This window comes from Triplophysa dalaica, chromosome 12 (genome assembly GCF_015846415.1).
Source record: "Triplophysa dalaica isolate WHDGS20190420 chromosome 12, ASM1584641v1, whole genome shotgun sequence".
Classification (NCBI taxonomy): Eukaryota; Metazoa; Chordata; class Actinopteri; order Cypriniformes; family Nemacheilidae; genus Triplophysa; species Triplophysa dalaica.
Window position 1 is genome coordinate 9217371 of NC_079553.1, and position 18369 is coordinate 9235739.

Consider the following 18369-nt stretch of genomic DNA (forward strand, 5'->3'; position numbering starts at 1 on the left):
TTGCAATGTTAGAAACTGAGGTTTTAGACATTACACAACACTTCTTCAATCTGAATGACACTTGGATTATGAAAAAAGGTAAAACGGTTGTATATTATGTGTCTGAAAAGAAATCATTAACTGCCAACTGGAATTCTTTTTATTTTCAATAAATAATACTCTGCCCTTGATAATACTGACACAAATTTACCCTCATATCTTCTGTTGGATTCTGGTAAATAGTGTTTAATGTCTTTTCTGTGGTCCTTTGTTTTTTGCTTTTTTCTCCAGCAAAAAAAGACTCGACTTGAGAAAAAGGAGCACGAGGGAAAACAAGATGGACGGGCATACAGCGTTACATGGAGTGAGAGTATGACATGGCAGGGTGACTGTGGATGTAACCTTTTGTAAAAAAAGGCAACAAAACTGCAGCTACCATAAAACCCATTAAAAAAATAGAGAAGCAACCCAATCAAAAGTTACCTGATCACAAGAAAACAAAAACTGTCACATAAATGAAAAACATTCATTTATAATTGCCAGGCAATCCCCAGCATTCGCTCACTGTTCACACTTACACAAATAGATTTTTGTGTCTCACATTTCAGTGTCTTTTGTCAATCTAGTGGTATGTGTGGGTGTGTTAATGTTCTTCAAGCAATGGAAAATAAAAAAGGTCTCATTTGTTTCCATCTTTTAACGGCATGCTCTGCATCCCCTCGAAAAGTGCAGATGTTACCCTGGCTGTCGCCGAAGCCAATTCTCTGATTAGACAGGAAACAGGAAATGAGATCATTACTGAGTAATGAGTGCAATGGCATGAGCATATACAGTATGTTCATCCACCGAATATCAGTAAATCGTATTTAACCAATATTGAACCCTAAAACTGCTTGCGTTTCAGCAGCTTTAAACCCTTTTCATTACAGTCCACCACAACACTTTCCTCCAAACGATTAACATTTGTACACACACATCATTGCTGTATGTATATAGTAAATATTACTAAAGGCCTTAAAATTTGTCCTCATCGGTTGCTGTTTAAAAGTCACAGTTCACTTCAGTCAACTTAGACAGCTCCAAACAGAGATACCTGTGTGTAAGAGAGAAAATGGGTAATATGTGAACACAAACTTATTAAAATAAGATTTATACCATTCTAAAATATCTTAACGTATGCATAAAGAATGCTGAAAGCAGCATTAGATTTGAAACAAGACCGACACAACATTCACACAAAGCGGGATAGTGTCATAAAATAAACAAAAAAGAGAGAACAATACAGGTGGCACAAAGAAGCAGAGGTGCAAAATTTACCATTTTTAATCCTCCTTTTTGTCACTGCCTCTTTTTCGGGGCACAAACACCTTGCGGAGGTACGGCAGGATTAATAAGGCAGTGAGGAAAAAGATGTGACCACAAAAGTATGCGGAATAGTAAACCTTAAAACAAAAATAAAGAGTATAACATAAGACATACATGTATAACATGTTATTAATAAGTCACGGATAATGATGATGTCACACTGGTAAGGCACAAACCTTGAGCCACTTGTCGTAAGTGAAGAGGCAGAATGGAACTAGTGAGTATCCCATAAAAAGCCAGTGAATCATCTGCTGTACTACGTATAGTAATGGATACAGAGGGCCCTGAGCTATAGACGTCAGCACCGGACTGTCCCGCACAAGAGCCTGAGTCTGCAAAAACACATCATAAACTAGAAGTTATGGGGATTTTCTATAAGGAAAAATATTTACTTTCCGCAAAGGTATACTGAATAATATGAGATTTCAATTTTGTAAACATTCGTTTGAGTTTCATTCAATGCACAACTTCCTCAGAGTAGGATTACAAGAATAAAGCAATACAATGCACACTTTCATAGCAGTTTATAATAGTCTAAGCTCTGCACATGACAAATAAACCCAAATCCTTCTCGAACAACGGAAATCTTTCTGGAACAACCCAATGCTATATTCTACACAAGAAACTTTGTTCATACACCTCTGGCAAAACCAGAATCAAAACTACAAAAAATTTGCATTTGAAGACGTGACAAGTTTGTTAGATGTATTCACTGAAAAATGAAAAAATTAGTTTTGAAAAATATCAAATTTGATTTCTAATTATTTCACTTCTCAGAGTCAGTCAACATTCAGATCTGTACCCAGTTGTTATGAAAGTACGTGGTTCACAGACTTCAGTCATCTATTTGATTCTAAAAAACTTCACACCTCAGTCTGCTATAGCAATGTTGCCATGGTTACCTGCTTCTCCACATTGACAATGAGGAACTCCATGGAGAAGCAGATGAGGTACCCTGAGTGCAAGCCGTGCCAGACCGCCAGGAATAACAATGTGAACATCTGAGACAAGAGCTTATTACCCAAGAACTTCAACCTCTTAAACACATGACTGTGACGGATGAAAAAACAAAAGAGAGCAAATAAATGTATACACATCTATCGTCTTTTTTTCATAACAGTACATAAAGGAAGATTTTTTTCAAAAATATCTGTTCCAGTAAATGCCAAATGTATAAACAATATTATCATACCATGCCACCCAAGAATTTGTGTTGATGTTGAAGGAGTTGATGGTGCCCGTAAAGAGAGGCGTGGTCTCAAATAACCGCACCCTGACATTGGCGCAGGCATCCCATTGGTGCTCCCCTTTTTCGTTTATCCCATTATAGCCCAGGCCAGCGAGTATACACACACCTTCCTAAAGGGAGAGAGGGAGAGAGAGATAAAACACATGATCGCAAATAACTCTGTTTATTCAAAATAAATGGTTTTTTTTCAATATAGTACACGTTTCAAGCATCGCAAAGATGTTGACTTTCTTTCTTCCGAAAACAAAAACTTATATATTTTGAATAGACTTGGTAACTTCCACAAAACCAATGCAAATGAATGGAGGACATTATTAAAAATATCTTCCTTTGTGTTCATACAGGTTTGAAATGACAAGAAAGTGAGTAAATGACAGAATTTCCATTTTTGTCTGAACTATTACTTTAAAGAAGGAAGTTATAATCCAAAGAGATTAGGAAAAAATAGCATTTACTATGCTATGGCACCTGAGTGAATTTGACTGACCTCAGACATTCACTAAACATTACACAAAAACCAGTTGGTTAAACATAATTGCAAAAATTACTCTGCAAGGTGAAGTTCATTCTGAAAAAGGGCACAGCAACATCTGTTTGCAGATCCCACTTAATGTGAACTCAAATTCATTTTTAAGTGCAACCCTAGCAAGGTAAATTAAAAGTTTGGGCACAAAAATGTATGACTCATAACTTGCGACCATGTAAAGATCACAATAAACACACCGTGGAAGCACAATAATAGAGTCAAAACCAACAGATTGTTTTATTCAAGAAAACCTGTTATGCATCCTCTCTACCTGAACAGGTGTGACTTGTTATGCTGCTGTAAGGAATGCTTGAAAACAAACGGTGGGTAAATTTTACATTCTCAACTATGAAAAAAGCCACGTCCCTAAACTGGTTAGTCACCTAACTCTCTCTAAGAACATACTAATTGACAGTCCGCACAGCATAAAATGTAGTGACTTATAAGGGATTTGTTACTTACCGTGATCAGCCAACAGCTGATGTATTTGTACAGGTTTATTTTGACCCACACCAGCATATACACACACCTGTACCAGAAGGGTTGAGCCTAAACCACAGAATAAAACACAAAACGATTTTGATGAATTATGACAAAGAACATCTAGCAGTGCTATTGTAATGAACACAGAACATTCCAAATGCATTTGACATACAAAACATCAGTAAGTTGATGTGTCAAGTTGTTCATGGATTCATATCGATTTAAAATCAGAGTCGAAAATATTGAACATGCAAAAGTCTCTTTTTTTACAAATACATTAAGTATTTATTCACTGACCTCAAACTCATCTGTTAAGAAGTAGTTATCTGAGTAGTATGCACCACCTATCGTAAAGATGGCCAGGAAGATCATACCCAAGGAAAATCTCTTCACTGCTGGAAACACACTGCAAAACAGAAGAGGAACGGTCTATTTGATTAAAATGTAGATGGAATAAGATAATTTTTACATCAATATGGGAACAAAACAGCACAGGCAGATGGTCTCATAGGTGTGAGGAACGAAAAGCAGAACCTGTTCATCACCTGTTCCCTTTTAATAATTTCCATTTCAATTGAAAAATTGAAAGCAAATTGCAGTACACAGGAGGACACAAAATTATAGCTCAACTTAAATGAAATTCATACTATTTAAGTGTAGTTTTTAATCCTTTCATTTTTTGGCATAATTAACCTATAAATGTTAGCATACCAGTAACAAACATAAAAACATCCAGTATTAGATGATATTTTTTAATGATACCTTTATAATGTTTTAATAAATATATATGAACATTACATAATATTTAATACAACTTATGTAAACCATGGAGGAAGAACACTATATTTAAAAAGAGTTTGATCTTTTGACAATATTGAGTTTTCAAGTTTCAAGTATTATATTTCTAGCTACATCTGCATATTTAATCCAAATAAATTATTAAACTATTCACGTTTTTGCAAAGCACCCTGTAGGGCGTGGCCCATTTCAACTCAAACTGAAACAGCCACACTTCTTCAAATTCAGACTATTGCCAAACCCTGTTTCTTACAGAAGTTTTGACATGAAGGCTGACATAATCAGACTTGAGAGATTGTGTGTTTACCTGTTGGATGGTTGACCAGGGTTATCAGTCATCTCTCTGGACACCAGTTTCTGGTAGTTTCGTAGTGTGAACTGAGGCCCCACAAGGAAGCCTCCATAGAAGTATGAGAAACCGAACACCTCCAGCAAAGATGGTGGAGAACTGAGGGCAGCTGACTTCTGATCTTTAGACAAATGGGACTGTAGATAAGAGCAAAAATGGACATGTAATAAAAAGAGAGACCGGATATAACAATACATTTAGATATAACAATATATGAAGGGGTGTATACCTAAATCTAGGACATAAAGACAATATGTATAAATATTTTTTTCAAAATGTTTGTCCTCCAGATCTAATAGCAAACAAATCTTTGTTTTAAAATCACCATTAAAGCCAGGATGTCCGATTTCACATAGCCATTGTTGATGTTCAAATCACCAAAACAGACACACCCCTACCCCCATCTTTCACTTTCGTCAGTGCTCGGCTCAACTAATGTCCATTCTGTGCACTGTGCACCTAACTGCTAATTTGGCTAAAGGTAGCTTTGGTACTTGGTCCGACTTTGTCTGAACAAGACTAAAACGGAAATCGGACAACCCATTTGGGTGACATGTGAATTGTAACTACTAAAATATTATCTGCTATACTATCTTAATATGCAGGGAACTGTATAAAAAATCCATTATAAGTTATACAGCAACATAGAAAATCTGTTATCTCTTATAGCTCAAAAATCAGAATATCTGAATGTTGAGACACATCTTAAAGGATATTAATCTGAGCCACAGAGAAAATGTGGCGCTACAGAACTGAAAAAGATTGGGATTCCCCGAACATATCCACACAATCAGATAATGCATAAAATACAGTGGAAATAGTGCAGAGGAATAGGTCAAGTCATGAGATAACAGTATGATAAGGAAAGGGGGAACAGAGCAAAAGAAGACGGCAAGAAAAGTTGCTGAAGTAGGCCACACTCACCGGATCTTTTCCACCGTCATAGTAATCAAGTGATAAACCTAATATCAGAAATTAAAACCATCAATCATATTATATGAGCACAGCAGTCGACAAAAATGATTTATTACTAATTACATAAAACAGAAATTTTCTAATAATAATAGTTCCCTAACAATTTTTTTTAACATCTTAGGATATGGTACAATGGTAATGCCATGTTTTAATAGGGTTGCAGAATATATCAATATATAAAAAAATAGTCTAGTATAGTCAACGTTTTAGTACCGCGGTATAGACGGTATCAATGGCAACAACGTGAGCATTATGTGGCCCAAACTTAACTTCCGGTAGAATCAATAACTGTTTCATATTTTTTATTTAATTTAATACAATTCATATAGAGTAAAACAATAATATAAATAAATATGAACATAAATTAAACAAACACAGAATAGAAGATTATATGGGCCAGGTCATTGAGTCCGATTAAACCGTCTTTATAGTGATGCAACATGCCACCATGACACCGTCTGTGTACCATGGTATTATCACAGTAATGATTTGTAATTGCACAACTACATGTTTATTAACCCTCAATGACTTGTGATTAGAAACATTTAAGAGTTCATTGTCTTAATATGAAGGGGCGGTTTCCCAGACAGGGATTAGTTTACCCTTAGTTAAATTAGGATATTTATGTTTTTAAAAATGTACTCTACAAATAACATTACTGGTGTGCATCTTGAGACAAAACAATTGCACTGATATATTTAAAGATATGTCAATAAAAGTTGTTTTTGATCAAGACACCGCTAACATTTAAGTTAGTCTGGTACTATAGATTTAAACCCTGTCTGAGAAACCGGGCCAATAAAGTCTGTGAAGTAAAACATATCATACCGATGAGTTTCAGTGTGAGGACACAGTGTGGCATAGTCCATTTGATATCATACTCATCTGTAGCGGTGTAGTAATAACCCATCAAAAGATATATCTGCCACACAAACATAAAAACAACTAAATAAAATCTAAAAAGACAGAAAAGAAAGACAAAGATTGAGTGGTTGTGTCATCTCACCATCTGAAATGTAAAGCTACTTAGGACACATGTCACTGTCCTTCCCATGAGCCTCAGAAACAGGAACTGAATGATTATGCATAAGAACGAGTGAAAGACCCGAGTCCCTGAGCGGAGGATAGAGAGAGAGACTGTGATATTGCAATTCGACAGCAGTGGTCCTTGTGGTAATAACATAACATTTTATCAATAATATAACAGTTTAAAAGTCAACAGTAAGGATCAAAGAACTAATGTATTGAAATATAAAATGATCTAGGAATGACAACTAAAGAATGCCAGAGAGAAAGATATCAGACTACATGAAAACTGGGAAATGACATATAAGAATATTAGCACAGTAAATGAAATAATGACAAAAACAGACAGACCTGCTGTTATATCCAATTGCAGCGTTAAGAGAAAAAAAAATCGAGTGCACAGAACAAACGCACAAGTCAGTTAAAAGTCACATTTCCCAAAACAACACTCATCTGTTTTCATTAGCTTACTGTTCAACCTGCCACTAATATTCTCATTAACTACACTCTTACCAACAGAGGTTATCGCCATGGCAACAAGGCCTCATGTTTCTCTGTCGCTGTTTTTCGATATATCACAAGTACCAGGAAATCGCTACCACAGACCCACAAAATAAACTTCCCTTAGTATTTTAACCGTCATACTGTGTATTTATTAATATCACTTGGCATTCTAGGGTAAAGGATTTTGAATGACGAAAGTAAGGAAGTGCCTAAATGTTGATTTAAACATCTATCTTTAACAAAATCAAACATAAACCTGTCATTTTCCAATTGTAATTTGTGTGTCTTTGGTCTTGAGAATATTCTGTGCAAAGGCACAAGTTGAGTCTGTGTTATTTCTACACTTGCATGCAAATAAGTCCTGATCAAAATATATGCAGCACTACAGTAAAACATCAAGGTATTATTATTTGCATGAAATGAAATGAAATGAGACATGTTGACTTGACTTGACTTTTTAGGAAGACTAAGAGAAGATCCAGACCATTGTCTGAATTTCTTCAGTTTTTGTTTCTTCATAAAAGTACTGTGTTTAAAAAAAACATTATAATTTTTTGAAGATTCAAAACTGAGCTTTAACAGGATCAACTATTAGGAAACACAATCATCTAAATCAAAGAAGTAGACAAATATGGACCCGCATCTCTTGCTGACAAAATCAGTTGCATAATATAAGAATGACAATTACATTATCATGGCATCTACTTTGACTTAAAATGTCTCACTGAGACATTTTATACATGTAATGACACAGTATCAATCAGATCTTTAAGTTTCTCTCTGTCTCCGTTCTGCCTTATCTCGCTCACCAAAATTAAACGTGGCCAACGCCAACCCGGTCAATGTGTGGAACAGATGAATGAACGTCGCAGACTGATGAAAGATATACCACCGGTACACTAGTGCAAAGGGATAACCTAAAGGGAAACAGAGGGAGGTCTAGATTAGTCACATGGTTTTAACAGGTTGCTCAGATGATGTTTTAAAATACATAAACATGATGAAAAGATAACCACTCTTCTGAATCTCATATATGGCTTTTCTGTGCATTCTGGCATCATTATTTTGATTTTGAAATTATTTTTTCAAAAAAGTTCATCCAAAGACAATTTTTCATCAATCTACTCACCCTAAAGTTGTTCCGAACAAATGTCTTTATACTGTTGATATTTTGAAGAATGTGGTAAAATAATTAGATCTGGGGCACCATTGACTACCATATTGATTATTCCAAATATATTTCTCGTTGTTCAGCACAACAAGAAAATGCACATAGGTTTGGACCAACTTCTTGGTGAGTAAATTATGACAGATTTTTTTATTTTTGGTTAAAGTAATTTATTTTTTATCATGGCTTTTATTGCTCATTGCAATTAATACCAATCAAATTGCAGTTGGTTTGTATTGATTTGAGCCATAATAACTCAAACAATACAGCTAACTAATACAACAAAACACATGACAACATTAAAAAACATCATTCTCATTTTGGAAACAAACTCCCATAATCTTGCAAAACACCAACTAAAGAAGGTGTACTATTTTATTAAACATCATTCCGAGTAAAGTGCATGTAATAATCCATATATACGGAATAAGAAGACTTCCTGGTACACTTTCAACATCATTCAAACGCAACTATACACGAAACAACAAGACAACATCAAAATGGTAATAAACAGGTTTTTCAGTCTTAACTCAAATGGCCTTTAGTGGTCTGGTTAACAAGGTTACAGTAGTGCACCTGAACGAAGTACAGAGGACCCTGCTAACTTATCTCTTCTCCCACCCCTACTCTTATCTACGTGTAACCTGAAACCTTGCAACACAACTTAATTTGCATTGAAACAACTACAACTAACTGTTATTCCGAGCAATACAACGCTATTCTGAAATAAAAAGACAGTTGTCAGATGAAGGTCCATTGACTTTAGCTGCAGTTAGAGCAATTCTAGCAGCTGTGTGCAGTTAAGCATGAATATCTCGCGTGGTGTGCAGGTCACACTTGTCGACCTTTGATTTGAACGCGAGCGATCGGAGACAGTCTGTGTGTGGTACCGCGTATTAAACAGTGTAAAGCTGTTAAAAGTACTGGAAGAAGGCTGGACAGCTGTGACTTAAGCCCACTTCTAGTTCTACTAACGTTATATAACTGTCCAGGTTTCTAATGACAATGACCACAAGCTCTTAGCAAAGCGATAAAGATCCTATTAAGTGCCGCACACTTACCTAGTAAGATAGACAAAATCAATCGAACCGCCGGTTCGGGCGAACCTAAATATTCAGATAAATTCTCCATGAAGGGAGCCGCCATCTTTAATGTGGGCGGAAGTAGCTGCGGGTGAGTTTCCGTGTGTGTGTGGCGTTCGTTAGGTCGACACGCACTCCTTAACTCGGTCCTCCTCCTCCCCTTTCCACCTCTCACACCATTCACACGAAACTATGTCCTCGACCTCCACTCCCAGTTTGATTAAACGCCTTGCGCAATACTTTAAACTTATGAAATCATTGAAATACACTAAAGGTTTACGTGGTGTAATAAAGTCTGTTTGTGATTGGATCGTTAAACATGTGATTTTAACGTACAACATACTCTCATACTTAGACGCGGTAAATCGTTAATTATTAAGCATGTCTTGACCTGTCAGAGCGGTGTCACTGCCCTCTAGTGTTTGAATAAATGGTGATCCCCAAACAACGTGTTCTTTGATTTGGTAAAATAATTACAACACTTGCACAAATAACTTATGTTACTAAACGCATTGTTGTATGCATCCAAAAGCATCAACTGTACTAAATTATTACACGATGTACTTCGTCACCTTTCAACTTCATGTAAATCGCAACATAATCTAGAATAATAATTCATTAATTATCACTTTACGAAGTCATTCTAATATTTATGCTTATATATTCTATTTTTAAACAGTTTAAGGTGGGCTTCCTTTTAAAGGAAACCTTCTAGACAAATACTAAAAGAGCAAATTTCCAACGATCTGCTTACACAGGATCGTGCTTATTATTCTCGACAGTCGCCTACTTAATGGTAACCAGATAACGGCTAGAAACAACAGTTGAATATAAACCAGGAAAAAACACGGAATGTCACCAATTTGTTTGTATATTGCAGATTCGCGTTCATTTTATTGGGAGCTTGTTTCAAATGTAAATTTTTATTGATAAAAATATATATTTGGAGGCGCTTTTCTCGAAATGCATTGTGGGCATAATACATAGACCCGCCCCTAACAACCAGAGACATATCGCCCTCTACTGGCCTCCTATTACACATGAGTAAAAGGTCAACTTGTCAGAATATTACGTAATCATAAAATAACAATAAAAAACGAATGAACAATTCCCAAACAACTATTGCTGATATTAGCACTCACAACTGCTTTTAGAGTTTTCAAAATGTTGTCAAAAGATTAATAAGCTCTTTGAACAACCTCACATCTGCACTGTTGTATACTTCACTGGATTGCACTCTATCTGCCATTCCCATCTTCTTTTTCATTTTGTTATTATCCCTGCTTGTAAAAGTTTTATTTTGCATATATATATCCTGTATTTATCATTATTCTTTATATATATGTTTTATTATGTGTAGTTTTATTTGAATGCACCATGGGTCTGAGAGTAACGCAATTTCAGTCCTCCATATGTGTATACTGTACATGTTGCAGAGCTGACAATAATGATACTTTGATAATGCGATGCAGAACTGAACAAATGTCAATCACAGAAAATGAGTTGTGTCGTGGTCATATATAACCGATTCAATCAGGCGTGTTGATCAAATCCAATGAACGACATCGTGGGCGGAGCTTATAAAGCAGTGTCTATATAAAGACATCGTAGCTTAGTTCTTACCGTCTCTTCCACAGAAGAGTAACCTACATCTGCAATACACAGCCATCCCAAACAAGGCGTCTGCAAACATGACTGGCAGGAAGTTTTTCGTCGGTGGTAACTGGAAATTGAATGGCGATAAGAAGAGCATCGAAGAGCTCGCCAAAACACTGAATAGCGCCAAACTTGACCCAGAGACCGGTGCGTATCTCTTGCAGTTTCCTTTTCACTACACGATCACTCACACTTGTGCAAACCCAGGCCTTTTCTCGGGCTAGTGCACCCTTTTGCATTGACCTCGAGATGACATTTGTTTTTTCAGGACATTTGACAGCTGCTTTGGCCTTTGATCGATGAAACCTCTCGTTAGCTCATCGTCTGCTCTCGTTGTTAACACGATGCAGATATAAAACAGCACTATTTGCCTTGTGAAAACTAACGTTATATACATATCGATGGAGATGCACACTCATAGCACTCTGTATCCAGCATGAATTTCGTCCTCAATGGTGCCTGTTTTAAATGTAAAGTGTATAATAGCCCCTCGCCATGAATACTTCGATTTAATACCGCAAATGTGATTTTAATATCACGTCTTGCGAACGAATGGTGGACTTCATGTATTTTGATGGGAATGAGCTAAAGGTTAAAGCTTTAAAGGGGTGTGTGATTTTCAGCACGTAGCCACCCGCGTGCATGTTGAGGCTCTTGTCAAATGACGAAGCGATGATGCTTTTATTCCCAAAGCGGAAAATAAGTCTGACGGTATATTTTCCTTGATAAATGACAATAAACCACAAAACAATAACGCAATTTAAGATTAATGTTTATTATTTGAGATAAGATGTATTGATTTAGCCCGCAATCGGACTTTGAATCGGTCAAGTCCTACAGGCATGACGTTTATACACCGCCTGTTACATTCATGGTTTTCACGAACTGATACTCGAAACGCTTTTGTATACAGTAAACACTCAACGCTTCTGGATTAGGTTGTCATATCTCTTACTAGCTTTCTCTTATAGCCAATAAGTGGCCATGGCCTCTGTAATATGCAGTCACATTGGTAACCTTTTCTCATACAAACTTTGACCTTTTGTCAAAGGGGGACCAGTTGCCAAAGACCAGTGCCCTTTACACCAGAGTGTCAAACCGTGTTTAATTTAGTCCGACCCAATTTTACATTATAAATGCCACAGCACATACAGCTCAGATTAAGTTATCATGCTATCAGTGTTTTAAGTAGTAACGAATATGACCTATTTTTGATGTTTTGCAGATGTTGTGTGTGGTGCCCCGACCATCTACCTTGACTTTGCCAGGTCCAAGCTGGACACGAAGATTCACGTGGCCGCACAAAACTGCTACAAGGTGGCAAAGGGTGCCTTCACTGGAGAGATCAGGTATAAGAAAAATAAAGTATTCATGCATGATGAAAAAATGTGACTAAATCGACATATCGGTAAGTATATCAGTTAATTATATATTCCATCACTATCTATCTTACAGCCCTGCAATGATTAAGGACTGTGGAGTGAGTTGGGTGATTCTGGGACATTCTGAGAGGCGCCATGTGTTTGGAGAGAGTGATGAGGTATGTGCCTTATGTGTTTTTGATGGTCAAGACCATTAGCAACACTGACAATTATTCATGTTGTGTATATTTATGACAACACTGTGGGTCAGCACTCAGCAAAGACAAATTTTCAGTTAAACCCTTAGAATGAATTTTACTGCCCCCTACTGATCACTTGAATTCTTTGCAACTGTACTTCTCCATGTAAATGAAATATTGGACACACAGGCTTTTCATACTTTTTACATATCTCAGTATACATTTCTCTGTTTCAAAAATAACTCTAACAATAATTTTGCCGCATAGTAAAGTCGATGTTGACTGTTTTAATACCTGCACATAAGCAGACATTTAGTAGTTTCTCCATATTCAATTTTTATTTATATTTAGAATTAATTTTTGACATTAGGTTCTTTCTTTATACACATGGGTGAGTTTTCTTTTAAAGAAAACTTTCTTGACAAATATTAAAAGAGCAAATTTCCAACATCATACTGCTGAGTAAACAGGTTGTATGATTTCAACTATATATCTGATTCAGGGTGACTTAACCAACAACCATTATAATGCGAAGTGGAAGGCATTATGGGTATGCAAATTTGAACACATCTACTTGTGCAATCCATATTGCCAGTTCCTGTAAATTTTATGGCTCCTGCATCCTATGTATCTTATTTGCTTATCTATTGTATTTTGTTTTAACATCGCTGACTATACGTAGCTACATCACATGGAGTTATAATACCTTTCCAAGCACACATTTAAGCAGCTTTTCTTTCTAATAGGAAATATCAGCTTTCTTTTAAAGAAAATATACTAAAAAATACTTACAAAGTGAATCTGTGCTGTAAATCACTCATTACCTCTGAATGGTCATAGTGACCAAAGCTTGAGAGCTATAAAGCATATTCGAACCGGTGGAGAAGATCACGAAGGATTAATTAAATTATGTATTTTTATGCAATTACTACAGTCATATGAAACATTCAGCACATACATAATAATCTATTCAATATCAACCTATTTTGAATAAAAGGAAGGAATTTCCTTTAAAATGAAACTTTCTTGATAAATACTGATGTTGATCAGGAGTAAATAGCTTAGATTTTCAGATTTTAGTAGATTTTCAATGAGCATCTCATTCAGGGTGACTCTAACAACTAAATACTATTAGGCTTTATAGTAAGGTGAAAGGCGTTATGGGTATTCAAATTAAAACATGTCTATTTTGTTTAACACAAGGTGAGGGGACCTCAAGTATATACAGTAAATATTATATTTACTTTTTGCTGTTATTTGCCCATCTATCTCTACAATGTTCTACATTGCCTGCCAGTGATTGTATCACTTGGTTCTATCTACAAGAGACCGTTTTATATATTTACATTAATGTGAAAATAAATCCTCATAGTTTTAATGCTTGTGTTTATTCATACACTCTTTTGGCAGTCCTTTCTACTACAAGCAAAAGTGCTTCTTTGTACAAGAAACCTACTAGACAAATACTTAAAAAGCAAATGTATTTAATGTCATGGTATTAAAGTTACTTAACTCCTTCCTTTATATTCAGTGGACACCTCACTGATGGTTAGTCTTTCAGTAGCTGAAACATTTTAACCAATGGGAAATGATATGCAAATATACGTTAGACGTCATCATGCATATAAATCTCTCAAATAATGCACACATGGGCACAAATGTCTAAAATCATTGTTGGGCATTCATTCACTGAGTAATTACTGATACGTTTTTAATAAGATGTGAAAAAGTTGTCTGAGATTTAGTGGCGTTGACCTTGATCATTTGTTAATGGATGATTTTTGCGATCTTCCAAAAATCTATGTGAAAAACGCATGGGCCTTAGGTCGAGGGAACCAGCTCGGCGCGTCCGGGTTAGTCTACAAAAATATCTGAGGCACTCCATATCACTAGTCTGCAAAAAACGTCTAAATTATTAAGCACCAATTTAAAAAAATAGGTTAAAAACATATAAAGAATCACTTAAGAGATTCAGAATCAGAATGAGCTTTAAAGTGTGAAGACACATATTAAGATATAAATGGAAGATTTATTTAAAGTTACTTAAGTGACGTGTTTGTTTTTCCTGTCAGCTCATTGGTCAGAAGGTTGCTCATGCTCTTGAGAGTGGTTTGGGTGTGATTGCCTGCATCGGTGAGAAGCTGGATGAGAGGGAGGCTGGAATCACTGAGAAAGTTGTTTTTGCACAGACCAAAGTCATCGCAGGTATCTTTTAATCCAATTTCTTTTAGTAGTAAAGTTAGCGTAGTAGTGGTACTGTTTTCTTTAGTGTGCACAGCAGTTCAAATATGTAATGTACATATGATAAATACATCTGTTTGAATGAGTTTGTCCTTTTTGAATGTCAAAGATGTCTTGTGTTTCATCCCTTTTAGATAATGTTAAAGATTGGAGCAAAGTCGTTCTCGCTTATGAGCCTGTGTGGGCCATTGGCACTGGAAAAACTGCATCTCCCCAACAGGTATGAGAGTCAAATCAAGAATAACCATTCAGATTGGAACTCCGTGGTTTTGTTTGACTCTTTCTTTCTATAACTATTTATCTAGGCTCAGGAGGTGCATGACAAACTCAGGCAGTGGATAAAGACCAATGTCTCAGAGGCTGTCGCCAGCTCTGTCAGGATTATCTATGGAGGTCAGTGCTTATTGCTCACTATTTTGGACAATCAACCGAGGACTGTTCAGAGATCTATTATTTGTTAGCCTCAAAACACATTCAATCACACAAGTTTGGTATCTGCTGGGGATTACTGTAAAAATCAAATGATGTAAACATGAACATGTTTATTTTATAAAACTTGCATTCTTAGCTAATTCTTCTTTTCTTAACAATCAAATTGGGCTTCCTTTTAAAGGAAACCTTCTGGACAAATACTAAAAGAGATACATTTTGAATTTTAAATTGTTTGTCAGTCATTTATCAGTAGGAACATCACTCACGGTGACTTTAACACCCATGTTATATAACATCAACCAAAGTTCAACTAAAAAGATGGATTTTTTTTATTTCAATTAATTAAAGATGGATTTGAATGGAAATAAAAAAAACAGCTTTTTGGTAGCTGTTAAGTTACAAAAACATTGTGTCTTTAGGGGATGAACATGTGAAAGGCATCATGGGTATGCAAATTTAACCAAACCCATTCCTACTGTGACCTCTTCCCTGCTGGAGAAAATATATTGTAAACCCAGTTTGGGTAAAAATTTAGGAAAAATGACAAGCATACAAATGCAGGTTCCATATGTTAACTGGATTATAATGAACTAACAATTTACAATGTGTCTACTGCATTTGTAAACATTCATTTCAACATTTACTAATACACCTTTAAAGCAAACATCATATCTTTTAACCTTAGTTAAACTTGAAAAAGGTGGTGTACAGCTGTTCAAGCATTATTTTTACCACCAGGTCAGATAAATTAATCCATTAAATAATTTAAAGGAAACCTAATGGATCAATACTAAAAGAGCAAATTTCCAGCAAGTTCTTATGCTTCTCTCAATGTTATTAATGGGTACCTCACTCTAAACTGACTAAAGCTTACACTATCTTTTCTAGCCTCTAAAGTTAAACAGCATAAAGGCATTATGGGTACATTTAAGCATACCATCCATTACTGTTTGTTACCCTCTACATAGTATTAATGCCTTCCACAGGCAACAACATATAATGTAACACTAATGTATGTAGCTACAATTTTTGCTTTAGTTATAAATATAATTATTGCTAATTGAGAACAGTTTTTCAATATTACATGATATATAAACATAACATGTTTAAAGAGTCTTTTATTAACATATAGTGGTGGTTTCCTTTTAAAGGAAACCTGCTTGACAAATACAAAAGAGATGATTTCTGTATAACTTTCTCAAGGGGAACCTTGTCCACTATTTACAGAAAGTACCTCATTCATGGTGACTGGAACAACCACCCTTTTTAATAAAACTGAATCACAAGAAATGCATTATGGGTATGCAAATTTGAACGCAGCCATTTTTTTTCAATTTAAATTTTCTCCAGAGAATGGTATTGAAAAATAATTTTCATTCTAAAGGATCTGTTGTTGTAGAACTGAATGAATTAAACATACAGATCTTTATAATAGTGCCAAAACACTAAATCTTGTTTTGGTTTAAACATTCAAAATAGTTACACAATTTTTCATTAAATTTTCCTTTTAACTAACACTTAGAAGTCTTCTGTTGAGCGAAAGCTAATTGGAAAATTAGAATAGATTAATATCTTTCAAACCCTTGTTGGCCAATCAAACTGGCTCATTCTTTTCAGCAGTTACCACACTCGTGGTGACTGAAACAACAAAGTTCTATAATTATATGAAAGCCAGATAGAAAGCATTTAAACACTACATTGCCGAACCGCTTGAATGCACATCTGAAAAAGAAACCATAGACAGCTACACATTCCAACCGAATGCAAGTGTAGTTTATTGCTGTAAACACTAATACAGCCATGCTTACATTAAGGTTTTCAGAGAAGTGGTTGCTTGACTGTTTGGAAGATTTACTGACATTTTCCATCAAAATATAGTCAGAAATCAGAAATATTATGTGCTCATTTTATAAATAAAAGAACACTTGTTTTTGTATGCCAGAGTATCATAACTTTAAATTACATTGGATTTACGCTCACTTTTTTCAGGGTCAGTCACCGGGGGAACCTGCAAGGAGCTGGCCTCTCAGAAAGATGTGGATGGCTTCCTGGTGGGCGGCGCTTCCCTGAAACCCGAGTTTATCGACATTATTAACGCAAATGCATAAAGAGCTAAAGCCATTATCAACCTAAACCCTACGTCTTTTGTTATATCCCCAGCACTTTAGAAAGTGTTATTGTGAATTTGTTGCTGTCATTTTCTTTTTGTATTGTTATTCTAAAGGGACAGGTTAACAAGATAACACTCTGAAATATAAGTAGTACACTTAATTGAACATGTTTCACACCAATTGTAGTGGAATACAGAACTGAATGAACCATGTCGGGCATAGAGCCCATGCCTTTACTTGAAACATTTAACAACATTCATGTGTGTACAATATAAACAATCTAAGAAGTCTATCAACCTAAGTGTATTTTTAATCCAAGTGAAACTACTCTACATAATTGTGGTTATCCCAATGTTTTTGTGTTCCTTTAGAGTTTAATGCATACTGTGAGAGACCTGTCCTGAAGGAGGTGCTTATTGTATGTATTTACTAGTATCATAACACAAAGGATAAGGCAAAACTATTCAAATAAATGTTTCAGTTGTGTAGACGTACTTTGACCTATGGCTCAAGTTGTTAACTGTAATGGAACATTTGCCTAATTTACTGTAAACACGCACATATAAAAAAAAAAATAGAACTATAATCAACACAGTATAGGGTAAATATACTTAAATACTACATACACCACAGCATTTTACACCAAAAAGTTAATATTTAAAAATAATATACATTTATATACATAATATATTGAGATGCATGAAGTTTATTGCAATTGATTATTTCTTTTTCACTCAAGCAGCACCCTTGCAAAATATTTAAAACATTTTCTCACGAATCTATTCAAAACACAGTAACAGAAATGTCTGACTTATGTTTGTATATATAATGATACACCATCATAAAGCTACATAATTAAAACCC

The 18369-nt window shown here is 35.4% G+C and overlaps 2 protein-coding genes and 5 non-coding genes across 7 annotated transcripts; 1 reads left to right on the forward strand and 6 right to left on the reverse strand.

Annotated features, from left to right (window-relative positions):
- Positions 1-121: 121 nt before the first annotated feature.
- lpcat3 (lysophosphatidylcholine acyltransferase 3) lies at positions 122-9658 on the reverse strand. Its single transcript, XM_056763397.1, has 13 exons — positions 9484-9658; positions 8064-8171; positions 6731-6837; positions 6553-6646; positions 5674-5711; positions 4708-4886; positions 3900-4008; positions 3582-3668; positions 2537-2703; positions 2247-2394; positions 1521-1676; positions 1297-1421; positions 122-1072 (listed from the first exon to the last, which is right to left on the reverse strand). The coding sequence occupies exons 1-12, from the start codon at positions 9566-9568 to the stop codon at positions 1302-1304; spliced, it is 1398 nt and encodes a 465-aa protein (XP_056619375.1). The 5' UTR covers positions 9569-9658; the 3' UTR covers positions 122-1072; positions 1297-1301.
- A 531-nt stretch (positions 9659-10189) lies between these two features.
- Positions 10190-10243, reverse strand: LOC130433619 (U7 small nuclear RNA). The gene has a single exon (XR_008908615.1). It is a non-coding gene; the product is annotated as a U7 small nuclear RNA (small nuclear RNA).
- An 876-nt stretch (positions 10244-11119) lies between these two features.
- tpi1b (triosephosphate isomerase 1b) lies at positions 11120-17999 on the forward strand. Its single transcript, XM_056763434.1, has 7 exons — positions 11120-11307; positions 12386-12509; positions 12616-12700; positions 14794-14926; positions 15097-15182; positions 15268-15355; positions 17384-17999. Exons 1-7 carry the CDS (start codon positions 11196-11198, stop codon positions 17500-17502), a joined length of 747 nt encoding a protein of 248 aa, XP_056619412.1. The 5' UTR covers positions 11120-11195; the 3' UTR covers positions 17503-17999.
- LOC130433622 (U7 small nuclear RNA) lies at positions 13113-13166 on the reverse strand. The gene has a single exon (XR_008908618.1). It is a non-coding gene; the product is annotated as a U7 small nuclear RNA (small nuclear RNA).
- On the reverse strand, positions 14151-14207 carry LOC130433618 (U7 small nuclear RNA). Its single transcript, XR_008908614.1, has one exon. It is a non-coding gene; the product is annotated as a U7 small nuclear RNA (small nuclear RNA).
- LOC130433620 (U7 small nuclear RNA) lies at positions 15558-15611 on the reverse strand. The gene has a single exon (XR_008908616.1). It is a non-coding gene; the product is annotated as a U7 small nuclear RNA (small nuclear RNA).
- Positions 16528-16582, reverse strand: LOC130433621 (U7 small nuclear RNA). Its single transcript, XR_008908617.1, has one exon. It is a non-coding gene; the product is annotated as a U7 small nuclear RNA (small nuclear RNA).
- Positions 18000-18369: the final 370 nt, after the last annotated feature.

Excerpts from the sequence above, each read along its gene's own strand:
- tpi1b (XM_056763434.1), top strand. The coding sequence starts at position 11,196 with ATGACTGGCAGGAAGTTTTTCGTCGGTGGTAACTGGAAATTGAATGGC. Across the intron at positions 12,701-14,793 it reads TGTTTGGAGAGAGTGATGAG|CTCATTGGTCAGAAGGTTGC; the intron begins GTATGTGCCTTA and ends TTTTCCTGTCAG. Across the intron at positions 15,356-17,383 it reads TGTCAGGATTATCTATGGAG|GGTCAGTCACCGGGGGAACC; the intron begins GTCAGTGCTTAT and ends CACTTTTTTCAG.
- lpcat3 (XM_056763397.1), bottom strand. The coding sequence starts at position 9,568 with ATGGCGGCTCCCTTCATGGAGAATTTATCTGAATATTTAGGTTCGCCC. Across the intron at positions 8,172-9,483 it reads GATTTTGTCTATCTTACTAG|GTTATCCCTTTGCACTAGTG; the intron begins GTAAGTGTGCGG and ends GTTTCCCTTTAG. Across the intron at positions 4,009-4,707 it reads CCTGGTCAACCATCCAACAG|TGTGTTTCCAGCAGTGAAGA; the intron begins GTAAACACACAA and ends TCTGTTTTGCAG.